The following is a 17,342-nucleotide window of genomic DNA, read 5'->3' as shown; positions in this document are numbered from 1 at the left end:
TCTGTAAGGGGCTAGATGGTCAATATTCTAAGTCTTGTAAGTCTTACGGTTTCTATCACAAGCCTGCCATTGCTACAAGAAGGCAGTCATAGGTTACACAAATACAAATGGGCATTGCCGTGCTCTGACAGAGCTATATTTGGGAAAGCAGGCAGTGAACTTGATTTGACTTAGAAGCATCAGATTGCTTTACCCAGCCTTCAGAAATAATGAAGGACATTTGTGATCAGAAATGGGAGTTTGAAACCCTAACCACACTATGACAGTTACCATTTGCCACAAATGCTTGTGGTGCCTATGGGGCCCTGGTAGTACAGTGAGTTAAGAATTAGGCTGCTAACCATGAGGTCAGTGGTTCTAACCCACCAAACACTCTATGAAAAAGGTGAGGCCGCCTGCCATAAGGATCTTTAGTCTTAGCAACCTAAAGAGCAGTTCTAATTTGTCTAATGGAATTGCTACAAGTTGGAATTGACTTGATGGCAGTGGGTTAGGTTTCTGGTATCATCATATTCACATTTTCATAATGCATGTTAACCTTTCTAAGTGATATGTGCTGACAAGCACGATCTCTCACAACGACATCTATTTTATACAGAAGGTGATTATAATGCAAAAATGATAACATATTTGTTTCCAAGTGGTAATTGGAAAGGACCTAATGATCAGAAAGATTTTTATAAGTGAACAAGAATAAGCAATTGCTAATTTGATGGCTAAAAAGGCTATAAGGTAAATAGACACTCGTTATGGTTTTTAATACATTTTCATATGACTTTGAAATACTTAAGGAGACATGGTGGTTACGAGTTGGGTTTTGATACGCAGGGTTGGCAGTTCGAAACCACCAGCAGCTCGGCAAGAGAAACACTGAAGTTTCTACTCCCCTAGTGCAGTTACAGTCTTGGAAACCCACAGGGGGTCGCTATGAGTCAGCATTGACTCAATGGCAATGATGAGGTTTTGAACTATTTAGACACTTCTAATTCAGAAATTAAGGCCTCGGTGGTGACATGGGTTAGGCACAAGTGTCTGCTAACTACAGTCAGTGGTTCAAATCCAGCAGTTGCTCTGCAGGAATAAGATGAGGCTTTCTGATCCAGTCAAGGAGGGTCGTGATGAGTCAAAAGAAACTCACTGGCAGTGCTTTCTTAAATTCAGAAACTAGATGCATTTGTTGCCTACAATTCTAATTATGGTGATAAAAGAGGTAAATATGAACATGAATCTGTTGTTAATCTGTCAACTGTAACACCTTATTATTAATATACATAAAGCTTATCCTAAAAAAGATAGTTCGGTACGTCTTAAATGACTTGCTTAATTGCGGGGAGGGGGGACAGGACAGATCTGTGGCATACCTACCTGCTACCCAATCCACAGCAATGCCCCGGACTCCGTTTATTCCTATGCCATCTGTAACAATGTTCGTAAAATTGGACCCATCTGGCTTAACTCTTCGGATCACATTCTGAGATTGCACCGAGCTGTTGAAATCGCACCAGTAAATAAAGCCAGAGGACACATCGACATCCACATGCAATGCATTCCGTCCTGAAATATTTAGGGAAGAAAGGTCAGTAAGCAATGCTCTCGCTGGGACGGCAATGTCTGAATATCTGACTCTTCTAGCCTAACTGCCAGCCCCTGATCTGATCATCTCCACATTGCAGCACAAACGATCCACCACTCAGGTCCTGCTTCTGAGGACTAGTTCCTTCCATAAGCAACCCGAGCTCCTGGGGAAATGGATGACTATAGGTGTGGGGTAGGAAATGTACAACTGAACCCAAAATAATGTGTCAAAAGCAAAATATCCTACTAGTAATAATGGATTCACAGCCCATTGGAGCCCGAAAAGATCAATTATGATCACTGACTATAACACCTGGAGTTTTAAAAACAACACTTCACTGATAGCAGGGAAGCCTCTGAGGCGTCTCCTTCCTGGAGGAATGTCGACTATTACGAGTAGACGGCACAGTCAGATCATTGCCAGTTGTTCAGAAGCCCAGCAGCCGTTTCAAACGAGGTCACTCATGGCTCCTAGCACAGAACGAAAGTCCCTGGGGAGCAAGCTACTCACAGGAGGTAAAGCAGGACCCCACAAGTTTCATGCAAATTGCACAAGGAAAACAGTTCTCTTTTTGAAAGGCGGGCTTTGACGCGGCCACCTCAGCCAAATGATCAAGCACAGGTATTTCTGAGAGTCGGACAAGTCAGCAGTATGCTCTTCTAATGAGATTCTACATAAAACACCCAGGACTGGTCATGAAGCGTTTAACCTGCATCAAATCCATTGAGCCCTGGTGGCACAGTGGGTTAAGCATCAAGCCGCTAAAAGATGGGAAAGATGAGACTCTCTGCTCCTGTCAGGGCTTACTCTCTGGGGGTCCCAAACAAGCAGTTCTGTTCTGCTCTAGAAGGTCATTTGGAGTCAGAATTGACTGGATGGCAGTGGGTTTTAGGTTTGCTTACTCCACCTTCCATTTCATGAGCCATTCAGGGTATAAAGTGAATGACAGTAGCCCTATGAGAAATGATTCCCAATGTGAGATTCTAGCACAAGGGGTCTCTGTCTTTTTACAAACGTCACAAGAAGAAAAGAAAAAAAAAACGTGTCAACTACTCTAGATTAAAAGACGCATAAGCAAACGCAATGCCTGGACTTGGATGACCATGACCTTATTCTCAGGAAGTGTTAAATAGTGTAAAGGTGAGGAGTCATGGTATGAGCAGTCTGTTTACAAAAGGCTCATGAAAATGGCCATGCAAATCAACCGCAGGCATTGGATGGGTTAGACCCACATGTGGTGCATACGCACGTAGACACAGAGACTGAGAGCTCAGAGGTGAGATGCGAACAACTGTTGGATCCAGTTGGCGATGACAAAGATGTGCACTGTGCCTTTCTTACAGCCTTTCTGTAGAGTTTCGAGATGGTAACTTGGACATTAGCAGAGATGTGGACAAGCAGGAGTGAGGTCTGTGGGACAGTGAGCACAGGGCGACCAGACACACCTTGCCTCAACACCCCAGAGGCACTTCTGTTTCTTCTGTCCATCTTCCCTACCCTCCATTTCCCCTCTTTCTTTCCTTTTTCTCTTTCTCCCCTCTAACGCCATCCTGTGGCACACACCTTGTGACGCTAGTAAACATTTAGATCCTCTGGGCCTAGAAACCTCTTGGTTCATCTAGAAGGCAAGTTATTCCCTACACTCACAGAGTTCAAGAGTTACATGCTGCAAACACATGCTGAAGATGCGAGATTAAGAGTGAGCTCATTCACCACAGATGTAACAATAAATCAGACTGCAGACCATTATTAGCCTGACAGGTAGTCCTTCTACCCTGAGTCCCTACTAACAGTCAGAAATAAGGCATCGTGCTTCCGAACACCAATTCTGAAAGATTTCTTGCAAGCCGTGCTCCACTCTGGGTTGTCCTGAGCCCGTGTGGTCCATGGAGGTGCAACACCATCATGTTCTCAGTACAAATTCATTATCTACTGAATCAGACCCATCCAGATGGACCCCTTATCTGTTTCATCAAGCCCTCCAGGTGATTCTGCTGCACATTAAAGTTTGAGAAGCACTTTGAATTCAAACTCCAGAGAAATGCTTTTATAACAACGAGGGTGTCTGCCCGATACCTCATGAAGTGGAATCTTACTTATGTTGACACACCTGGGCCCGCCACTGGCACAATGGCCTGTGAGTGGTCGGATGAATCCAAGCTAAAGCCTTTGATTGCATAAAGCATTGATACGACAATGAAAGAGCTGTAGGAAGAGCAGGTCCGATTGTCAGCATTGAGCTTGAAGCCAGTGGCACAGGCACAGGAGAAGAGCCCTCCGGGGACAGGCAGACAAATCTGCTCACAGGCAACCGGGTTGTTGCTACAGCCATTTGAGGAATCAGCAGAATCTAAATGGAAAAAAGAAATCAGGTCTGGAATTTTTGACCTACTTACCACCCCCAAAAAACACTACTACTAACAACAAACGCACCGTATCTGCGTGTTCAATAACCTACACGCAGTACTGCAGAGACTAAAGCTTCTAAAGCAAATAGGGAAAAACAATTGGTTTTCTCCAACCAATGACAGAAGACTAAGGAAGGCTGACCGCGTGGAAGTTAAAAGCATATCAATTCAATTACAAAAATCAAAGTATATTAAAATATTTGGAGTGAGAAGAAAAGATAGCAGGAGGGTGGAGGGAGGGTGGGGTCGAGAGGGGGGATCGATCACAGGGATCTATGTATAACCTCCTCCCTGGGGGATGGCCAAGAGAAAAGTGGGTGAAGGGAGACATCGGGCAGTGTAAGAAAAAAAAAAGAATATTTGAAACTTTTTATTCACATGCAATAAAAACAAACACAAAGTGAAATGCCGGTTACAGCCCAGGAAAAAAAAACGCATCTAGTAATCTTTAGATAGACACTAAAAATTATGAACTATGAAACATGATCTCTGTATCATAACATTAACTTAAAGGGCAAATAAAAAGTATATTAAAACATTGAGAAACATTCGAATATGTAGTGTCTAAGAGTATTCCTTTACAATTAAAATTTCCGTCCTGTTAATAAGGAACCGTGGTGGCACAGGGGGTTATGACTTGGACTCCTAACCACAAGGCCAGTGGTTTGAAACCACCAGCTATTTCTTGGGAGAAACATGAGGCTTACTACTCCCGGTCCAGCAATCTGTATCTGGCCATTCTCACTGTCATGATAACCAGCTAAGGAGCCGTACTGCGTTTCCCTGACAAACACTCACCGGGCTTGTGATAAACACGAAGGCATCTCAGATTTGGAACATTGTCTCTCAAGACTACTTGGTTGGCTCCCGTGGTCTTGTCAACTCGTTCAATGACCTCATAGTCTGCATCACTATAATAAAGGAAGGAACCATAGACAGCAATTCCCCAGGGGTGGGAGAGCTGGTATACCAGGATCCTTCGATTCGTACCATCCACGTTTCCGCTCTCAATCTAAAGGAGTAGATTTTGCATTAGTTTTACTTAAACGAATACCTCACGGTTGTACAGCACTCTACCCCAGTAACAGAATTCTCTTTTCTGAATCGATGGACACAACTACTCAGTCAGGAGGGTTTGGAAAAGGAAGCTGCAGTTCAAATGCATCACCTAGCTTCCTTTGATGGCTGTTGAAGAAAACACAACTGAAGGTCTAGTCCCTTTATGAATATTTTAATCCAGGAACAAAGTTAATGTCTAGCTGTCAGCCATTACAAAGGCGCTGATTCGCCCTGTGCTTAACCCTTTCATACCAATGGGACAAATAGCTCCCACCAAACATTTTCAGCCTCTCGGGTTTCTTGGAAAAGGGTCATCTCCAGTTATAATACATGTTGACACCTGGTGGGGACATGCATAACTGCATGAATCAAAGAAGCAAGCCTCACTCCATCAATCCTAATACTAAAGTCCTCTTAGGACAGATGTGTCCCACATAACTGTATCAAAATTTATTTTTTTAAAACTTTCCCCCCTTAATTTCAACATGACTGCATTTGTGAAAACCCAAGGAATTAATAGAAAATTAAAATCAGATAATAATCTGGTTGTGAACAAGTTAACATCATTACCAGGACTCCTATATATAATCATGCTTCATATAATCACAGAAAATAGCAAGATTGGATGAGGACAAAGGGTAGTGTTATTGTATTAAAACAACAACATCCATCTAATATAATAACAAAAGTGAGAGAAAAACTACCAACTGGGAGAATATCTTTGGAAACCAGGTACCTATCAAGTGTCTAATAAGCAATACATATATAAGACCCCAGCAACTTAATAAAATCACAAACAGCCCAATCATACGATGAGCAAAAGACCTGAATAGACATTTCACCAAAGTGGACATTCAAATTGCTGCCAAACATGAAAAGGTGCTCAGTGTCATCAGAATCAAACCCACAATGGGATCCCATTTCACTCCCCCTAGGATGGCCATGTGAGAAGCCTCAGTGGCCTGGTGGTGACACACGGGACTTCAATCCACAGGGTCGGCAGTTCACAACCAGGAGCTGCTCCAAGGGAGGAATAGGAGGCTTTCTACTCCTATAAAGATGCACAGCCTGAGAAACCTGCAGGGCAGTTCTCCTCTGTCATGTACAGTCACACTCAGGTGGAATCAATGGAAGTGAGGGGTTTTTTTTAATACCAAGGAAGTGAGATTTTTTGAGAATGCTAAGATTTTTATTTTTTTAAGCAAAAATAAAACATAAAATAACAAATACATGTTTCTGTATGGGTGGAGCATGAAGACATACTAAATAAGATAAACCAATCACAACGGACAAAAGAAAAAGAAATATAAAGAGGCAAAATATATTTGTAGTTACCAAGGGAAGAAGTGTAGTGATGGTGGAAAGGGAGGGTGAGTGTGATGGAAAGACCCTTGCTGCTTGAGGGAAGGGTTGGACAGCCAGTAAGTGTCCTTGTTGTCAATAAGTTGTACATCTGTAGAAAGTTGAATGGTCAACACTTATGTGATCTGCATCTTCCCAAAAATGAAAAAAAGAAAAAACAGAATATCTGCTCAAGCTACTAACAGTAGAACCAAATGTTTGTTCACAGGAAATCTCAGTTAATTGGCCTAATGATGTGTTTGGTGCTTTTGTTCTGGCTCTTAACTTAGTACAGAGGTCTGGCATCAAGGGGACATTCAATGCACAATTGGCTTCTATTCATAGGGCGCTGCAGAGAGAGCCAAGAGCATCAGAAGCGGGAGGAGAACGTGGACTGGGTGGCTGTCCCCATGAACGTCTTCCTTTTGGCCAGGAGACCAAAAGAGCGGTGCCTGGCTCCCAGGACAGAGCTTTTTAATCAATGACTCTGTTAAAGAATCCTGATCCAAAGGGGTAAAGTACAAGGAAGGATTTCAAGTTCTCATGGATTTTCTGTAGCCATGGAGAATGGTGAACCCTTGTCACTATTGCCCTGAGATAATCTTTAAACTTTAAGCAAAAAATAAAATATCCTAATCGTCTTAAAACTAAACAATAGTTTAACCAATAAAGACGGTCATCTTGATCATAATGTTCTTCTAAGAACTACCTGTATATGATCAAACTGACATGAGCAAGATTGGATAGGACATTTCGAGGGCCATGAATGTATGTTGCTGATGGAGCAGCGACTCAGAGAAGAGGATGGGAAGGGCTGAAGAGCTTGAAGTGTTATCGATGTCGTTGAATCGAACATGTAGTAACTGCAGAATTGGTATGTTCCACTATGCCTATCCTCAACAAGAAAAGGGGGGAAAGGGAGAAAAGAAAAGGTAGCGCACTTTGGAAGTGGGTGCCCCAGAAGAAAAGTCTGGCAATCTACTTTCAAGACAAGTCATGGAAAGCCCTATGCAGCATAGTTATTAGAGGGGGTGGGTCACTGTGGGTGGAGATGGATTCAACAGCAACTAGCTTAGTTCGTTTTAATGAGCATTCATCAAAATGACTTTGAGATACTGAAAATTAAATAAAAAGAATGAAGTTTCTAAGGGAAATGATAAATAGTAGACTGCTTCAGGGTGGGGGTGGGGAGGGGGAAACCACAATGTTAAGAACAAAATGCAAAACGAAACAAAAAACCACAAGGTAGCTCTACCCACTACCACTGAGTCCGTTCCAACTCAATAACCCCACAGGTCAGAGGAGAACTACCCCTTGGGGTTTCGAAGACGGCCATTCTTTACAAGAGCAAATACTTTCACCTTTTCCTGCAAACAACTGATGGGCTCAACCAATGACCTTACAGCCGGCAGCCCCCTGGGTAAGCCACCGTCACCAGGGCGCTTCAACAGACACAGAGCTAGAGGAAACCCAGCGCCAACTGAGTCTGTTCTGACTCACGGCGACCCTACAGGCCGGGGGAGAACTCCCCCTGTGAGACGGTAACTCTTTTACTTTTTTTTACACCACTTTATGGGGGACTCGTACAACTCTATCACAATCCATCCATCCATCCATCCATCCATCCATCCATCCATCCATCCATCCATCCATCCATCCATTGTGTCAGGCACATTTGTACATTTGTTGCCATCATCATGCTCAAAACATTTGCTTTCTACTTGAGCCCTTGGTATCACCTCCTCATTTTTCACCTCCCTTCCTGCCCCCCCCTCATGAATCCTTGATAATTTATTTAAAAATTTTTCATGTCTTACACTGTCCGATGTCTCTAGGAGTAAGAAACCTTGTCTTTCTTCTGTGGAGCAGCTAATGGTTTCGAAAGGCTGATCTTGTGGTTAGCAGACCAATGCATAACAATTGTGTCGCCAGGTTGCCACCAGGGCTCCTCAATATAGACAGACAAACTTGCTGCCATTGAGTCAAACTCACAGAGAGTCCCTGTGGGTTTCCAAGACTATATTTATGGGAATAGAAAACCCAGTTTTTCTCAGGCAGAGCTGCTACAGTGGTTTTGAACGGAAAACCATGCGAATTGCAGCCCAATGCATAACCCCTATGCCACCAGGGCTCCTGTCCATGTAAACAGAGCCAGTTTAATCTCATCCCAAACCTGTCTCGAGCGCCTGTGTGGCAGGATCAGAGCTGGGCACTGGAAAGAGAGACAAATAAAGTCTGGCTCAGTCTTTCAACAAGGAGCCCAGCATTTACAAGGGCAGGTTGGTGTAGGGGCTGGCATGCCTGGCCTAATTCAAGAAAGACAGAGCAGACAGACTATACCCTTGGAGGGAAATCAAATGGGAGTGGCCACATCTAGATTAGCTGGCTAACCTCAGCTGAAGAGTTAGAACCGTAGGCCAGGGTTCTGAACAGTGACCAGAAGTCACTGCTGTGAACAACATGGAAGACATGTCTGCGTCCTACAAACTCAGGATTCGAGAATGAAGGCTAACAACCAAGTCAAGGCTTGAGAAGAGGCTCGGGATGATGTAGCCCGTACCTGAGAGGAGAGGCTAAGGACACGCTGCCAGGACTATGCGCGATGATTAGAAGCGTTTGAGTCTGAGGATGGAGAGGCACACCACTAAGCAGCTCACAGGCCCGCACGGGGAGGGAGAGGGCGCGACCCTGTCAAGGGCAAGCTCAGTCTCCAGGTCCCGTTCTGTACCCGGGATCCTTTTCATGTGACAAGCATTCTCATTGCACAAATGCATCAAAGTCCGAAAAGTGCTTTCGCATGATAGGGGTGGGGAGGGGCTCTTGGAACTCCATTTTCCCACTTTTTTTAAACCCCCATCAGTACATATTTGGGGTGATGTGCCCAGCCCTCAGATCATCCACATAAGCACAGCAGGAAAGGTCAAATGCTACTGCAGCAAAGAACCCCATCGTTTCTGCTGCTCCTTGCAGTGGACAATGACTCCAACCCTCCTGGAGTTTGACACGACGAGGCACGGAAGTTTCCACGTGTGACTCTACTTTAGAAGGACATGAGAGAAGCGTGTTGTTATGAGGGGCACTGAACTCTCGGAGTCTTCGTAATTGGGACGACTAGAGAATGTTCAAAGACCAGCATTTAAATCACTAAAACAGGAAGGATATGGGGAAAAGGGCAGTAAACAGATACCACATGGTTTTGCTCAATGTCACAAGCTTAGCAGTGCAGGCCAAAAGACAGGGTGCACCTACCACTCCCACACTGGTGACCCCCCAGTAGAGTTTCTGCTCCTTGATGTCAAGCGTGATGAATTCCAGGTGGTCCAGGTTCCCAGTGAAAAGAACTTTGGAAAAGGTGCCGTCCATGTTAGCACTGGCGATCTTGGCCGGAATCCCGCTGTCCGTTCCTTGATCTGACCAGTACAGCTTCCTGCACGCATGAAACACACCAGCACTTAATGGATCAGAGGCGGGCTGGGGTAAAGCATCTGTCATGTAACTACGTTAATGAAAAATGTGTGTCTCCAAGTGTTCATAACCCAATGACATAAACCTGAAACATAAATGTCTTGGTGCGGAGACCATGGAGGGGTACTGAACCAGTGATGTGGAATTCCCGTGTATTTCTAATGTCAGTGGGGTCCAGGCCATTTAAAATGGTGTCACATCAGGAAGCTTAGGGGAAAAAAAGATCTCTTTTCAATAATCAACGGCTAGAGAACAATGACATGCAAGCTAATACACTGGGATGGCCAAAACTAATTTTTTATTGTTTTAAATCGGGCTTATCTCATTCTTATTCAAATCAATCATCTGTCACTTTCTTACCTACTCGGATTTCTGTGACAAAAGAAACAAAGCGATCTTAAATTTTAAAGCAGAGCATAGAAGAAAAAACAGGCAACATTGTTTGGAGAAGGTGGAATCCTATTAGCATCCTGTCTCGGCAGGCATATGCCTCGTGTTCCTTTCATGGATGAACCTTCCAGGGTGGAGGAGCTGCTGTGCATATCTCTGGGGACTTAACTCTCCCAGCCCGGGACCCAACTTGCAACTCCTTCCTACTTCACCTCATGCTCCAGTATCAGAGACTGAACATCCAGAAAGAGAATATGTTTTATTTTCTATATTATAGGTAAACAATATGTGTGTTGTATAAATCTGTACATAATGTTTTACATCTAACATAATACATCTGTGTAATTATCGTGCTATCATATAACATATAATTTCATATATAATGCATAATTAACTTACATATAAAGAAAATCCCCCTTAAAAGACCTCAATCACCTCAATTTTAATCCTCTTTTTCCACACACCTCTGCTACCACCTACTCAACTTTAAAGTCTCGAATGTTGGAATTCTCTGCTTTGACCAAACCCTCTCCCAACTGCCATTTGATTTCTCCTGCTGTTCCCTGCTGTTAAGCTCTGCCTAAACTCCAGCGGCTTTCCACACGCGTTACCACTCGAACACTATTCTCAGATGCCCACCTTGCAAATTCCTAACCTTCACTTCCTGCTATTTATTCTTTCGTAGTTCTCCACGCCCATGCCAGGTTGCCAAAAGTTGGCTTGACAAAATCATAAAACCCTCATGAATTCTGAGTTCAATTTAAACAAGTTAACCTTGGCTAAGGCCTCTCAATCCCTAGGTGTTTGGTGTGTTTTTACACAAATAACATAGACATTATACAGGTTTTTGCAAACTGTGCAACCCTCTTCTGCATTAGTTTACTGTGCACATTTTAGGCACGTGTGTGCTACTTACATGGAGACATGCAAATTATACGGCATATCATTGTTCCCCTTTGTGGTTCTGTAGTCATTCCTACTTTTCATAACTCTCTAGCTCGTGACTGCCCCATACCTTTCGCTTTAATCCCATCTTCATTATTGGTCTTTCCCACACCCAAAATAAAATCAGGTCTCCCATCTTCAAAAATTCTTTTACCAGCTGTATTTTGACCCAATTTCTCAATACCAGCTTCCTCAGCTTCTTCCTCTCATTCTTCACCTCCTTCCCATTCCTACTGAGCGTTTTGTCCCAAATGTTACCAGTGCCTTCTATTAGTGACAGTCCACAGAGATATCTTTCTGCAGCAACGGATTCAATAGCATTGACCATGGCTTTCTCAAAACCTGCCCTTCTCTGACCTTCCACAACGCTATGTGTGTAAAACTGTCCTCTGCCTCCTTCTGCCTCCTCTGGCCAAATTCTAAGTTCTTTCAACTGCCTCCTCACCGAACTGGGTTGCTCCCAATTACCTCAGTTTTCTGTCTTTCTGCTCCGGCCTTGAGTGTTTAAAGCCAAAGTAGAAAGCTGGGTGTCCCTGAGGACTCCCTCAAACAGCACTGCCTCCATCACGCTGGCGTCGCCATCTCTCTGATGCACTTCCATCCTGCTTTTTTAAGCCCTTGTGAACCTTAGTCATATGCCCCCCAAAATCCCACTGCCATCTATTCCAACTCACAGAAACCCTATAGGACACGGTGGCATTGCCCCTGTGAGTTTCTGAAATTGTAACTCTTTACAGGAGTAGAAAGCCTCCTTTCTCCCAAGAAGTGACTGGTGGTTTCAAACTGCTGACCTTGTAGTCAGCCGCCCAGCACATAACCAGGGTCACTGGTAACCCACTGCTGTGGACTCACCGTGACCCTATAGGACCAAACAGAACCGGCCCCTGTGGTTTCCAGGGCTACACGTCTTTACAGAAGCAGACTGCCTCATCGTTCTCCTGCAGAGCGGCAAGTGGGTTCAAACCACCAACCTTTCAGCTAGCAGTGGACTACCACAGCTCCACGTACGCTTTTGAAGGTTTAAATTATGCCTTTCCCCTTTGTAACTACTCCCTCCACTGATAGCCCCAACTCTGGCACCTTGGGAAGAGACAGCTTCCTCTCCCAAAATCCCATGTCCGCCTCTTTCTTCTGGGAAAATGAGCTGTACTCCATTGCCTGCTTTCCACGCAGTGCGAGTCCCAGCTGAGGGAACAAGAGCAAGGTCCTTTGTGCCACTCGTGGTCTTGATCCATAAAACACTCCAAGCACGTCCCTATGTGCTCATTCTCTGACCACTCAAAATACCCCTGGTCTGTTTGACTAGCTATGCATGTACAGATCGACTGAATTATCCTAGAAACCAGAATAATGGATTGTAAAACACTAGCATTGATTCTTTTCTTTTTTTTAAGAGACAGTCAACTCTTTCAAGTGGAATTTGACCTTCATCCTCAGGATGACCTTGTACACCTCCTCCTGAAGAAGGCGGAGCTCCCACCAGCCTGCCTCCCCGAATGACTACACTTCCACCCAAATGAAAGAAATAAGCTCTTTTTTTCAAAAGCCATTGCACATTGCTGAGTTTGTTTAAATAGTTAATGTATCCTAGCTAATACACCAGGAGTCCTGAGGGTGTCATGATTAGGCATTGGTCTGTGATCTGCATGGGTGGCAGTTCGAAACTGGCAGGAAGTTCAAGGAGAAAGACTGGGTTTTCTACTCCCGTAAATGGTTGCAGACTCAGAGACCCACAGGGGGGTCGCTATGACTCAGTACTGACTTGATGCCAGAAATTTGGTTTAACTAATACATCACCAAATAATAGCTGCATAATTAATACATGCTTGATGAATGAAAAATGAATAGGGAACAGGCTTGAGGTTCCAAAGGGGGACTTTAAAGCTAGAAAGGACAACTGAATACTCGGTCAAAACTAGCATGCCTACGAATGAATTTTCTGCCTTTTAAACATCACCTGTATGCCATTCCTTCTTTTTATATTAGTTGCGATTTAATGCATATTTCTTATCATTCCATATTTCAATCATATCAAATAGAATTGTACAATTGCTACCACAATCAGATTCCAGAGTCTTTCTCGACATGGACCCCTTGACATCGTCTCCCTTTTACCCCACCTCCACTACTGTACCCCAGAACTCTGAACCCCTTATTCTACTTGCTGTTCCCTATAGGTTCATCAATCCTGGATTTCATATACCAAAAAATGGAAACGCATATGCTATTCTTATTCCAAGCAGAGAGCTGATCAAATTATCCCAGTTCTTGGCTGGCTTTCAATACAAACTAGAAAGGGATGGTTACCTCTTTTTTGGAAGAAAAATGCTAACATTTTAGAATCTCTTATTCTAGTTTACAGTACAGTACCGCAGATCACTAAAACAGATAACCAGTCAAAGGGAGCAGAGGACTCACGTCTCTGCTCATTAAGCTACGTTTCTCCTACCTGTCTCTGAGGTTTCTCTCCAGGGACCCGATCTTTCGGAAATACATACATGGTTCTTTCACTCTTTTCCTCGGCTTTCTCTGTTAACTCCTTTCTACTCAAAAGAATAATGTCCAAAAAGAATAATGTCTAGGTCCTTAGTGTGACAGTCACCTGAGCTGTGATCTCCCATCTGGTCAGCTTGCCTCTGGTTCTACACAATCACAATCATACAATCACACGAAACACTGCCATGATTCTTTGCCTCCATTTCCACTCTCTGGTTGCAATCCATTTTTCACCCCTTAGGAGTCTTCTCATCCTTCAAAGTCTATTTCCCATGCTACAGAGCCCCGGATTCTGAATGTATCCATGTTCTTTCTCTGATCCTTTTTCAAGTTCCTGAAATTCTGGCTGGCTGGGGGATTCACTTTATTAACTTAAAGAGCAACCAGAATAAAACACAAGTTACATACAACTCAGAGCTCACTTTCGCATTGAGATTTTTATTTTCAAATGTTGCCCTGTGGAGTCAGAAAACGTCCTTCGTTTGAAATACCAGACCATCACCTTAACAAGAAAGAAGCTGTGAAGGAAATGCGAGCCGCAGACACTCACCCGCGCGCAGGGTCAACGGCTATGCCAATGGGGTGGCCGGCTCCGGTAGCTGTGCCATCGTTGGTGATGAGAGTCTTTCCGTATCGGCGCATTCCCCTGAGTGTCAGCACCTAGAGCACAGAATCGAGCACAAAACTAAGAAAGCTGTGGTGGAGGAGCCCCACAGAGGCAGCAAGAGCCAAAGCAGGGCTACGGCTGAGTGTGCTTCAGGGCCAGGAGGAAGTCTACTCAACAGAAGATGGAGGTAGAAAAAGCAAAACCACCACCCCAATTCCTATTTCCCGTTCATCTAAATTTCAGAAGCGGAAAGTGACATGGAAGAGGGAACGTGTCAAGCGGGTAGCACACCCAGAATCACCGCCTGGGAGAACTGAACGTGATTGACACAGTGGCTGCAACAGGGGCGGGACATGGGGTCGACTGAGGATGGTGCGGGGCACGGCACGGTTTGTACCATTGCACACAGGGTCTCTGTGAGTCAGAACCAACTGACTGTACCTGAAAACAACACCAAGAGCAAACCCCGGAAGACAAATATAAACTCCGCAACCCCCCTGCACCCCAAGAACCAGGCTATGGCATCGAGGTGTAGGTCACTGAAAACACAGTGAGTCGAAGTTATCTAAATTCATTCGGAGTTAAAGTGAATTCTGTTGCAAGTCGATGGTATGAGTTAAAAAAAAGATTTCTGAGTTCAATTCTCTGCCCTGACAAGTCCTGATTATATGATGTGAAGCCAGGTATTACTGCCTTCCACACAGAGCTCACAGGCGTGTGAGTCAAGACAGTAAAACCTGTGAGAGCCAGCACCTGGTTAAGGCTGAACCTGTCAGAGAAGGAAAACTCAGATATTCTCTACTAATGGAAAGCAACAGAAAAGTGCTAACAACGGACCCTGTCAAAGATGGAAAACAGACCCATCAAGTTCCAGCTCCTGCAGGTTTCACTGTACACATAAAACACTGCCCCGAGCACAAATGCGTTTAATATTTTTACTGGTCGAGTTACTGAGCACTTACTATGGAACAGGCGTTTTGCTTAGCATTACCATGCTTAATCAGCACAATAATTCTGTGCTACCCACATGAAAGATGATGGGGAAATCTTTTTGGTTTTGGGCCACCCCAAATTATATTTTTAAATTATTTTTTATTGCTATATTATTCCTTGAGAGTACTCACAATGCTAACTGAGCCTTGAAATGTATCATAGAAATACACATTGTTCGACTAGAATGCATTCTTTCATCAATTTCTTATAGGAACGAGGAATACTGAAGGAATGCCTTCAGCCTTAAGGTTTTTCTCTAAAATTGTTCTTCGATACAAAAATGTATTATTTATGTGTGTCTGCCTCCCTCTCTTCTCACCCTTCTCTTTCACTCTCTTCTGTTGATATTTTTGCCCTCCGGTTTGGTTACTCCTACATGAACTGAAATAATTTTTTTCCCCTTTTCAATTTGCTTCTCTCTGCTACAATTTATCTCCCTTTTTGGCACCTGAATTTTCTTGGATTCAAGGAAAATGCCTTTCCTTGTTTCCCAGAATACATCAAGCTCTCTCCCCTTCAGACTAGTTTCAATTTTCAACTACAAAAATTTCTTCAGTGAATGGGTACACAGCTACCCCTAGTGGAAAACGATGCCTTTGATGTTCCTCTTCCAAGTTCAAGTTGAAATTAAATATAAATTTGTCTGTGCTGAAGGCATACTATACACCTCACTACCCTGTAATCTAACATTTTCCAGGAAATAGCCACTGAGTTGACATGAAAACAACTGAAGGGGGATCATAATGAATGAGATGGAACAAAATGTATGCAAATGACTGAGAGTAAGACTGATCATCCGCTCTGTAAACCTCCACCCAATTCAAATTAAGAGTTAAAAGAAAATGACTAAGGGGAACCCAAGGGAAGCATGAAAAGTGATTCTCTTAGATGGTTTTTGGAGATTCTAAGGCTATTAGTGATTTGCGGGAAACTGCGCTGAAATCCATAGGCTACCTTAGCATTGAGCTGTCCTTACTGAGCTGTTTGCCCCATGGTTTATAGACAAGGACTTAGAGGCTCCGAAGCTCAGCAATTTATCAAAAGTGTGAACGAAGTACAGTGCTGTCCTTCGAAATTGTTTTCACAGCGGCGGGTCTTCATCCAAGCAGGTGTCTCCACTTGGGTTCATTTTCCTTACTTCTGCATTTGGCAGAAATGAACATCTGTCCCTCGGACTCGGTGCACGAGTGGCCACTGATGGGAATCCTGTGACCCTGCCCCGCCCCTTTCTACCCCTCTCCTCAGCGCAGAGCGTGTACCACTGTTGTGGCAGTTAGTGTCAGAGGAATGTGCCCGTGTGGCTTGTGGATGTGTGGTCCGCTCAGAAGCAGGGCAAAAGGAGCATCATCCCCCTCGCTCGATGACTAAAGGGGCAAGTGAGCCAGACTCAAAACCCGTCGGAGGCTCTGCATTCCAAACCAAGCTCTTTCCTCTTACCACGCCTGTTCATATTGGTGATGACAGTGACTTTACCAATACAGGGGGCTTCAAAGAGTTCACTGAAAAATGTCGCTACCTTTTCATCTCATTGTTGACGTGCTCCCTTTCATACCTACGAGGACATGCGTGCATTCACAGCAATGTTTGGACTGTCTTTGATTGTACCCTACACCCTAATGGAGACAGCATGACTGCTGCTTCTAGGAAGACACCCACACACAAAGCAAGAATCCAAGGGATTGTGTGTACGGATGTGTTGTCATCTGCAATTAAAACACCTTTGCATGGAGCATATTCTAGAGCGATGTGGGTTTGGAATTAAGGCAATGAATTTTATTTTGAAGAGCGCGTGGGATTTGTTTTTATTGCTGCTGTTTTGTTACAAAAGTACCTTTTGTCACTGTCAAAGGGGTTAAACAAGTCTGGACTGCTAGGTGGTGGCTTAGGTAAATGCATAGAACACTAGTAGTTAGAGCGGATGAGCGCTTGCTTACCCTCTGTGAGCTTCAGGTTCCTATCTACAATCAAACAGACACTAGCCTCCTGTGAGCCCCCACTAGCAAATCTGCTTTGTATCCGCCACCGGGCGGTTGTATACATCCTCATCTTCAGCACCTCTTTC

At 44.0% G+C, this 17,342-nt stretch overlaps 1 protein-coding gene across 1 annotated transcript in view; it reads right to left on the bottom strand.

Moving 5' to 3' along the window:
* LRP2 (LDL receptor related protein 2) overlaps nt 1-17,342 on the bottom strand; it is a 208,528-nt gene that overhangs the window by 76,570 nt on the left and 114,616 nt on the right. Inside the window, exons 33-37 of the mRNA XM_075529132.1 lie at nt 14,231-14,340; nt 9,634-9,811; nt 4,783-4,996; nt 3,687-3,926; nt 1,366-1,554 (exon numbers count right to left, since the gene is read on the bottom strand). Coding sequence (XP_075385247.1) covers nt 1,366-1,554; nt 3,687-3,926; nt 4,783-4,996; nt 9,634-9,811; nt 14,231-14,340 — 931 coding nt within the window. The remainder of the gene's footprint in view (nt 1-1,365; nt 1,555-3,686; nt 3,927-4,782; nt 4,997-9,633; nt 9,812-14,230; nt 14,341-17,342) is intronic.

The sequence above is a fragment of the Tenrec ecaudatus genome, chromosome 13 (genome assembly GCF_050624435.1).
Source record: "Tenrec ecaudatus isolate mTenEca1 chromosome 13, mTenEca1.hap1, whole genome shotgun sequence".
Classification (NCBI taxonomy): domain Eukaryota; kingdom Metazoa; phylum Chordata; class Mammalia; order Afrosoricida; family Tenrecidae; genus Tenrec; species Tenrec ecaudatus.
Note: the sequence above shows the minus strand (reverse complement) of the source record. Positions and strands in the feature narration are given on the sequence as shown.